The sequence below is a fragment of the Pelmatolapia mariae genome, linkage group LG5 (genome assembly GCF_036321145.2).
Source record: "Pelmatolapia mariae isolate MD_Pm_ZW linkage group LG5, Pm_UMD_F_2, whole genome shotgun sequence".
In the NCBI taxonomy this organism is placed as follows: domain Eukaryota; kingdom Metazoa; phylum Chordata; class Actinopteri; order Cichliformes; family Cichlidae; genus Pelmatolapia; species Pelmatolapia mariae.
Genome location: NC_086231.1, coordinates 37,109,346 through 37,118,992, shown reverse-complemented (window position 1 = coordinate 37,118,992; position 9,647 = coordinate 37,109,346). Strand labels below are relative to the sequence as shown.

The 9,647-nt window shown below is 43.6% G+C and overlaps 1 protein-coding gene across 3 annotated transcripts; it reads left to right on the top strand.

Moving 5' to 3' along the window:
- Positions 1-1,284: 1,284 nt before the first annotated feature.
- fezf2 (FEZ family zinc finger 2) lies at positions 1,285-5,893 on the top strand. 3 transcript variants are annotated; one of them, XM_063474912.1, is made up of 5 exons: positions 1,285-1,472; positions 1,707-2,970; positions 3,215-3,349; positions 3,432-3,564; positions 5,252-5,893. In XM_063474912.1, exons 2-5 carry the CDS (start codon positions 2,212-2,214, stop codon positions 5,500-5,502), a joined length of 1,278 nt encoding a protein of 425 aa, XP_063330982.1. In that variant the 5' UTR covers positions 1,285-1,472; positions 1,707-2,211; the 3' UTR covers positions 5,503-5,893. The 3 variants fall into 3 exon arrangements, with proteins under 3 accessions (XP_063330982.1, XP_063330980.1, XP_063330983.1); XM_063474910.1 differs by having other exon boundaries at positions 1,285-1,830; positions 2,116-2,970; XM_063474913.1 differs by having other exon boundaries at positions 1,285-1,830; positions 2,111-2,970.
- The last annotated feature ends 3,754 nt before the right edge of the window (positions 5,894-9,647 follow it).

Sequence of the window (9,647 nt, the reverse complement as noted above, 5' to 3'; positions counted from 1 at the left end):
ACATAAATGCTCTCTTAATTCAAAATTAACTGTATCGTCCAGTGTAAAAGTCTTGATTTAAGTGTCCGGATCAGTTTTTACAATTCTTTAAATGAAGGCCTGCTCACACTTACAAACAGAGGACAAATCCTATAAGTTGTGCTTCATTTAGAGATGCAAGATTTGATGATGTTGTAATGAGTCGATGTCAGTTTGATGAATAAAAATAGCTTTCTGTTTTTGTGAGAATGAAAGCGTCTGAAATGAAGCTAAAATGATCGAGTATCAGTTCATGTTTGAGAAAAAGTGGCACTGGTTTGTTAATAATAAGCAATGGGAATTTGCTAACATTAGTTAAGTATTACTTTAGAATTTGCACTGTTATTATAGTTACCAGAGGCTGTATGCTGCCTGAGGATGTCACCATAAAAACATGGAATTTAGATATATCACATCCATTTGTTTAGCGTTCCTGAACAGCGCTTCGTGATACGTTTTGCGACTTCATTACCTAAAACTACTTTTTGACTCAAATGTCAGGAGACTAGAACAAGAATACCAAGTGACAGAAAATTACATTATAGAGTAAATATATTTGTAAGTGTTGCACTCGGTGTATTAGAATAAATGCAGAATAAATTCTAGCCTAAATAGTTTTTTTTGGCGCTCTCAAAGACACACACCAATTACCAAAAGGTGTGTTGTAACTTTTCGAAGAAGTTATATACAAATTATACTCTAACTACTTTTCTAAATACCTTGAGGGTATTAAGTGTGACTGGTGATTTCCCATTCATATGACAATCATGTCCCTTTTTTAGGCTAGGAAATAACATTATTATCTTAAACGTTTCACTTTCTTCTTCTTGTGTAAGTTTAAAGGTTCTGCCAAGTTAAATAAATACATTATAGCATCGTCATCATACGCACTGAGCAAACGCTGTAATAAATAAAAGACTATTCATTTCGTCCATATTGCACACTCTTTTGATCCTCCGCATGTTTTATGAACTCCCCTCTCTCCCGCTCAGTTGTTGGGAGTCCCTCAGGTAAATTGGCCTGCAAACACATAAATTCAACACGGCCCTTGTAGCGGATAGATGAGACTCTGCTGCCCATTGTAACTCCCACACAACACCGTGGATTCCAGCAAACTTCTTGTACGCCTCTTTAGAGAAAAGGCCTCTTTTCATTTGTCCGTGTATACCCCTGACCAAGCTAAGTCTTTTCTTTTTCCTCTCTCCGTCTTTAATCCGTCCCTCTATTTCAGGAAGAAAAAAACACAAAACCAGTTCACGCAGTGCTTTAGTAGCTAAAAGTAAAAGAGCTTGTGTTCTCCCCACCACCCCCCCCACGCAGCGCTGAGCCCTGAATCGCTCTGGAAAATTGCTTCTTTTGAATAGGGGGAAGGAGGAACAACGTTTAATAGGATCCAAAGGGAGTCTGTGCTCTTAAACAGGTGGAAATTGGACGTCCTCGAATTTATACAAATAGTAAGTTTATAAGCCGGCGAGGAAAAAGACGGATCCCATCTCCGAGGATTAGCAGCTCTCTCCGAGAAAAAAAAAAAGATTACTGTGTTGTTAACCAAATGAAAGCAGGAGACTCACTCAGCTCCTCCAAAGCGCGATTAATGATGAAAACACAATTGTGCAGCAGTTTTACTGATGGAATGGTTTCATATTTACGTGCCATCCCCTCTATAGATTTGTCTCCCTGTCACCCAGTTAGGTGCTTGGGTGCCCGCTCATGTCAAGAGACAGTGATCTGCACTGATGAGGGGCGGGCGCTGCCAAGGTCTGACAGAGAGCAGTCGGCTGGTTTCTCCACTCCCATCTGAACAATAAGAAGGTAAAGTACAACACAGACGTAACTTTGGCTTAACTCGGTGTCCAGGAGCTCCGGCTACAACATTTCTTACCCTCTGTTTCCTCCTCCTCCTCTTCTTCTTCTTCTCCTTAACGAGCCCTGTAATGTCTGTTAATTTTGTGTGTGCTAGTTAATGAGCATTAATCCATCACCCCTGGATGCTATTGTTGCGAGGCGGGGGCCATTTGAATGCAAATGCGTGACACTGTGACAGCAAGGTGCTTATTAAACTGATGTGTCCTCCTGTCTTTTCTGCTGGGAGCTCAGGGGAGTGAAAAGACGCGGGGCAGCTGGACTATACCCGGAGTTGCTCACACCAAGTTCTGCTCGGCTGCAAAGCGAAACTACTACAGCGGCAACAAAATGGCAAGTTCAGCCTCTCTAGACACGGTGGTGTCCTGCGGGAGGACTGCGCCGTCCGCGGCTCCCAAAACGCTGGCTTTCTCCATCGACTGGATCATGTCCAAGAGCTCGGAGCCGAAAGGGAACGCGGAGGAACGTTCAGAGGGGAAAAAACTGCTAGGGCTCTGCTCCCCAATCCCCTGCATGATCCCGCTACAGCCCTTCAGCTACGACCTCCAAGCCAAGGCGCTGATGAGCTATTCGGAGCTGTGGAGAGCCAGTTTTAGGGGAACTTTGTGCGGCTCGCCAGCTGCTCCGTGCAAAGGAAACTGCGGGTTCTGCGGCAAAGCGGATCCGAGCCTGAAGCAGCAGCTGCTGACGTCAGGGAGCAGGGTGGTAAAACCTCAGGTCCTGAACCAGGCCGTGGCCGTGCCCAGCAGTGGCTCGCTCTACTATTTCAATTACCTGGACTCTGCGTACCAGCAGTCGGAGCTGCTGGCCGGACACTGGCTCTCCAGCCCGCAGGCCCAGGCCTCTCTGTCGGCGCACCACAGACTTTTGTTGCTGGAGAATGCCAAACTGACCGGTGTGGGGACCGACAAGCTGCCCACACCTCAATACCCACACAAGGAACATCTGCCAGGGCAGCTGGACCAGATAGTGAAGGAGAGCCACGGCCTGACAGCTGAGAAAAGCGGCATAAAGACACACAGCAAACTCAGCGGCAGCGGCAGTGCGGACGGAAAACCCAAAAATTTCACCTGCGAAGTGTGTGGAAAGGTACGGTTTTCATGCATTTTTGTACATTGTTAATATATTCTATATTTCATATAAAATATTTTATATAAAACATGAACGAATGCGCCAACATCTACACATCTATATAAACTCAATAATGAACTTTTGAGGCCGATGTTAGTTTTTTTTTCTTCCTTTTTTTCCTGACGCTTGTTTTAAAAATGCTTGCGTTGTCTTTTTAGAATAATGTTTACTCATATTTTGTATGCCTTTGTGTCGTCCGCAGGTTTTTAATGCGCATTACAATCTTACCAGACACATGCCGGTGCACACGGGGGCCCGGCCCTTCGTATGTAAGGTGTGCGGTAAAGGATTCCGGCAGGCCAGCACGCTGTGCAGACACAAGATCATCCACACACAGGTGAGACACTGTTCCACTGTGACCTTTCCAGCTTTTTGACTTGACTTTGTTTGAATTATTTTCTCTCATTTTGACCTGTAAGGAAAAGCCTCACAAATGCAACCAGTGTGGAAAAGCGTTCAACAGAAGTTCGACGCTCAACACTCACGTCCGGATCCACGCAGGGTATAAACCATTTGTGTGCGAGTTCTGCGGGAAAGGCTTCCACCAGAAAGGTAAATACTGGGCGCTGGTGTCCTCTTTAATCAGCTGTATTATATTACTGACTGGAAATTGAATCCTGATGTGATGTTTCCTATTTTCCACACTGCGGTGATTCAGAGTGTTTATGTGCAAACGAACAAAAAGCTTTCTCTTCAGCTCGTGTTATTATTCCACGAACTTATTTCATGAAATCTGCTGCCGTGCAGCCTAGTCATTATTTTGCTGGGTTGAGCAGTCAGCTTTTAGAAATCCACAACTGGAGAACTTCATCAATCAGAGGAGACGTGATTGAAATAATTGCTACACTGACCGATGGACTCTGTGCTTTAATGGTGCTGGATGCTGTTTAACGCTGTTCTCGCGCACATTGTTTAGAATAGAATAAAATAATCATTTATTGTCATATACAACGAAATTGTGGGTTCTCAACTTGACTACTGTACGAAAAAATGCCATTTTATTTTATTTTATTGTTTTTGTTAAGCTGGACTTGAGATTTGGAGCATAAATGCACTAATAATCTTATAGCATTATGCACGAAGATTCCGATGATTTTGCCCGCTCAACATTGCGGAAGTTCGCAGCCGAGCAGAGCTCTTTATGCAGACTCGCTGGAGTTAGTGTGGCGAAATCGGCGCTCATCCTCAACATTTGGCATCTGCGCTGCCGAAATAAATAACATCTGCGGTAAAAGCAGAACAAAGCTTATATGTGAAGTAGTCAAAGTGGACATAACTGTGGGCTCACCGATGAGCACGAAGCGGTGGGTGGAAATGAGACTTGTCACTTTACACGGACTAATTCTACCTTCGAGACTGTCGCATTTTCCCCGGGTCATTAGTCAGACCCCGGCAAAGTTGGAAACCGGCCTCCTTTAGTTGCGGCTGCGCTTGATTTTGACAAAGTTTGACAACTTTTTGACTTCGGCACACAAAAAGCCGATTAATGAAGGCTGTGGGGTGGAGGAGGCTCCAGCTGAACTGCTGGTGGAAAAAAGAAAAATCGCAGTTGTAAAACGCGTTCCCTCTCTGCTTTGCTTTTTTTTTTTAATGTGTAGATGTTTCGCAGAAAATTACATTCAAATTTTGTTCAAGCGGTTTTATTTTTCAGATTCTCCTGATTAAACTATTTTCTTTGGCCAGATTGGAGTGAAATGTTTAGCTGTGTAATTTCAGGATAAATTCAATTAACTCAGACCAGGCGGATTTTTTAAAATTAATCCAAGTTTCCCTGAAGCTGACTCTCCTCAGCTCTGAAGGGCTCATCAGCGCAGCAGCTCTCTGATATTAGAAGCCGTGAAATCTACAATATTTCTGAGGTATTGAGTGCATTTTTTATCCCCTTTTTCTATTTTCTAATACTGGTTTTAGGCCGTTTTATACTAGAGGAAGGAAAGCAGACGACTGGTTTTCACACAGACAGATGCCCTTTTTTCGTTTGACCTGGAGTTGTTTCTATTGACACTCACACATCAGCGAGACATGAAAGTTTGATTTCGTGCTGTGAAAAGGCCACGGGTTAAATAAGCAGATGTTAAAAGGGTGGCAAAAATTCTAATGTCACACCTTTTCCCCTTTGAATCCTTTTTTTTTTTTTTTTGGTTTTTTGAACTGCTTCTCAGAAGAATTGTGAAGACAAAGTGAAAAGACTGTGATAAAAATGACAGTGTGTTTTAATTCATATACTCTTATTTCGCAGGAAACTACAAGAACCATAAGCTGACGCACAGCGGGGAGAAACAGTACAAGTGCTCCATCTGCAATAAGGCCTTCCACCAGATCTACAATCTGACCTTCCACATGCACACGCACAACGACAAGAAGCCCTTCACCTGCGCCACTTGTGGCAAAGGCTTCTGCCGCAACTTCGACCTGAAGAAGCACATCAGGAAGCTGCATGACAATGGCTTCTCGGCGGCTTCAGAAGCCTCCAGAGAGCTGCAGAGCTGAGCCACTGCTCGTTTCCTGCTATGACTTTTTAGCGGGCAGTTTTTAAGGCCTGACAAGGAAGTGAGGGAGTGCAAAAAACTGGACCCGAATCTTTGAAAAGAAATGAGGTAATCGGCTCCCGTCAGTGTCTCAGCAGGAATGCTGCAGGGAACAAAAAACAGACAACATCCGCCCAACACTGTCGGGATGTTTTGGGTCCACATAGAATTTCTTTCTGCATTTCCACAGACTGAAAGAGAAATCCCCAGTCTCCACGATGGAACTGTAAATAACGATAATAATAATCATCATAATAATAACGTGAATCATCTGGGGAATGCATTGCCATCTTGTTTATTTCATTGAAAAACTGTTCCTGTGAATAAATAAGTTAAATTATATTGAAACTGAATGTCTGAGCCATGTTTGCATTTCGAAGGTATTTGAAAATTAAACAATTATATGATCAAAGTTTATTCTGAAACACTTTGTAAGGTGCAAATATCACATTTAGACAACACACACGTGCCCGCAAGAAAAAGCACGTAAATGAAAACAGAGAAGGCCACGAGACATAAACAACCAAAGTGTGTGATATTCAAAGACAAACTAAATGAAGTAACTAAAACAAAAGACATTTGGAAATATAGTGAAAAACTGCACAACCTAAAAAATAAAAACAGCGAAAAAGTCTGTTTTTTTTTCAACTAATTTGCTTCTTATCTTTCATTAATTCTATTTGTTACATTTTCCAGCAAATGTAAACTGGGAGGCACGCGTGCACGAGCGCAGACGGTACTGGTATTTTGGAGCGCGGGTACTGTATGCTCTCCGGCCACTTTTATTCAACATTTACTGACAGACACGATCTTAATAATACTGCATTTACACTTGACTCTGGCTTAATGGCACAAATGATCAGATATAACACGAGGCTCTTGAAAGCGAATTACATTAAGCAGCTAAACGGCCTCGGGAGAAGGAGCGGTGGGGGTGGGGGCCACGCCGTCATCCGGAGCCGCTCATCAGAACAGGAGATAATGGAGCACTCGGGCCGCAGCTCCTTATCTGGGCCTCCGCGTTAATAGAGCTCAAGTTATTCTCCGCACGGCTTCTGGAACAATATTATCCCTGCACACATTCTGTCAAGAGGCCGATCCGTGCTCCCAAATGGCGCTCATTTCATTAACAGCCAATTAGCGCTCACCCGGGTCGGCCAGGCCCTCAGAAGCTTGGCAGGGCTAATATTAGCAGATGAATGCCCCGCTCACCTTTTTCATCAGTGTGCACCAGACATCTGCAGGAAAATCTAGCCAGTCCGCTCAAACAGACTGTATAAAGGGCTCTGTGCTGATGTGTGCGGCTCCGATAACACAAACACTTAAACCAGATGATCTTTTAGTTATTATAAGAATTATTAGGAAATAACTAAAATATCTCCACAATTTTGAGGTCTTCAGTCGATGCACGTGAACAGAACGACGCCACGCTGTTGCTGAATTTTCCATCAAATCGCGAATACTTGTCCTGTCAGAGGAATAAAGTCGATGTTTTTGTAATCATGTGGCATTTGTGCGTCACGCGCCACCTCTCAAACAATGGGAACACTGCTCAAATAATAACTTGTCACTTTATTTCCTGTTTCAAGAGTGGGAGAAAGGTGTTTTGTGTCCTACGTGCCGATAAACGACAAAGACTCGCAGATCCAATACTTGAAAGATGACCTCGGTGCGCGCCTTCTCCATGCGTGCACGAGCATCCAGCAAACGGAATACTGTTACATTAGGCAGAGTGATCGGATCTGTGTGAGAGGCAGGTTGTGTCTTTTACCAACGCAATGCGTGTGGTCACACGCGCGCGCGCGCACTGACACACACAGGGTCTGCAGGCTGTAGGACTGAACAACGTCTGCTCAGTAAATAACCTAAAGGCAGGTTGGCCTTTTCTCCGCACTTTTTCTTTTTACTCCAGCATCTGAGCAACCGCCTCAACATCCACAAACACGTTAACTGACTGGCGCGCGGGAGCTTTAATTAAGGCGCGCCCACGCGCAGCAGATTAAAGGTTTTTTTTTCCTTTCTGGGGTGGAGCGCTAATCAGTTGTCAACAACATGAGGACATCTTTCTTTTTGCTCTCTCCACCACCGGGGGATCGCTGGGGGATTCAGGCAATTTACGGACTACAAAGGAGCTCGTCTGAGACAGGAAGAGAAGAAAAGCAAGAGGCGGACTTTTTGTCTGTCCCAGTGAACTGATTGTAAATGGGAGATTAGCGGGGAAGCTTCGCCAGTCCAGCAAGTGCCCGATCGAGGAGGAAGGAGAGAAAAAGACCAATTAAGTCTACCAAATGTTAACTTACACCAGTTTCCCCCCCAGTTTAGCCCACATGAAATTCCAATTAAAGTGTCCCGGTAGCAGCTTTTTTCTTTCAGAGAAGGCGGAGGGGTTAGAGTGCTTGTGTCACTCTAGCCAGGGGACAACGTTCCCACAATATCTGAGACAGGAGCTTGTTAAAGTAATACAAGGGCAATATGTAATGTTATCCCCAGTACAAGGTTGTGATTCCTTGGAGCAGCAAAACCGCTAAATACCACGACTAACACCACCACAACAACTAAGGGATGATGGTGCTGGAAATGAAAACACAGTCAAACAACATTTAATCTAACAGCTGACTGTGTGTGTGTACTCTTCATTGAGCATTTGAATGAATAACGTTTTAATCAACTTGTTTTTATCATGCCCATGTAACCTAAGTCAGCTAGATTTATAGTTTTATATATTGTGAGCATTAAATTGAATTCACAAAGGCGAGTGCAGAAAACACATTTTTCACAGCCAGTCAAAACCACCCTACAGTGCATGTTTGTTGTGCCAGATATTCAGTAAGACTAACAGTAAATGAAATAAACAAGAAAAACAAGATAACTATAAAAGGAGATTAGACATCAAAATGCTATACCTACGTATATACGTCCATATCAGAAGTAGTTAAGCCCTGTTATGGCCATCTCTCCCTTAGCCTGCTTCTGCTGGGCTGTTCTTCCTCTTAAATGGGAGTTTTTCTTTCCCACTGTTGCCAAGTGCTTGCTCGTTGCGTTTGATTTATACTATAAGCATCTTCACCTTAAAATATAAAGCACCGTGAAGCGGCTGTTGTGATTTGGTGCTATATAAACGTTGCATTTGCTTTTCCACAAGCACATTCAAAGTTTATACTAAGTTTGTGCTTAGAAAGGCTGGGACTGCTTTGTGACGTTGTTAAGATGCCTTGCCACCCCACCCCTCGTTAGTGAACCACTAGCCCTTTGAGACCATGAGCCTCCATTGTAAAGTACTGAGGGTTAATGAGCACTGGTTTCTCTTCAGTCTGTAGCTGTATTCCTGCTTTAAAGGAGAAGCAATCAAAGGAAACAAAGATACTGACATGAGATGTTTAAAAACAACATTATTGTACATTTCTCATAAAGGAGCTAGTCTAACATTATGTTTTCGGAAGAAAATGCTCTGATTTGGTTAAAAAAAATACCAGAAATGCCGAACTTGCTCGTCCAAAGACCAAAAAGTCCAAGATGATGCATAGAAATGAGCCACTCAAGATGCAGTGAACAGGCACAGCATTCACTCACACCTCATTTAGATTCTTTTACAAAGTCATCCCAGAACCGTCCTCCACCAAAACCTCATCAGAATGTCTTAAGGACAGTAGTGAGGAGCCTGTCCCTTGGATATGCCTGCTCATCTGCCTTGGCCTGTCAAGGGCATGGCAGGCTGAGAGGATGTGTTTTGTGGCTGGGAGGGAAGCGTGGGCTGCTGGGAACTGAGCAGTAAGGGAGCTCTCATCACTGATTTGTTGTCAGACTCCATTCTCTGACCTCCATCCGTCTGTCCATCCATGCAGCTATCTAGTCTGCAGCTCAGCAGCTGCGGGGGGAACCTGTAGTGGACGAGGGTGGTGAAGCTTCAGGTTTCTCTTAGTCAGTGACTGAATTTAGTTATTTTTATTGTTTGACCAATTTTAGGACAAAAACACGCAACATCAAGTATTCACTGCTTTAATGCCACATTTGTTTCTTCAAAGTATAAAATCAAGGCAATTGCTTACAGGCCATAACTTTTAGATTGTGCTGTGTACTTTTGTTATGTTGTGTTTAATCAAACCACTT

Coding starts and splice junctions, on each gene's coding strand:
- fezf2 (XM_063474912.1), top strand. CDS start 2,212: ATGGCAAGTTCAGCCTCTCTAGACACGGTGGTGTCCTGCGGGAGGACT. Junction 2,971..3,214: donor CCTGCGAAGTGTGTGGAAAG/GTACGGTTTTCA, acceptor TGTCGTCCGCAG/GTTTTTAATGCGCATTACAA. Junction 3,565..5,251: donor GAAAGGCTTCCACCAGAAAG/GTAAATACTGGG, acceptor CTTATTTCGCAG/GAAACTACAAGAACCATAAG.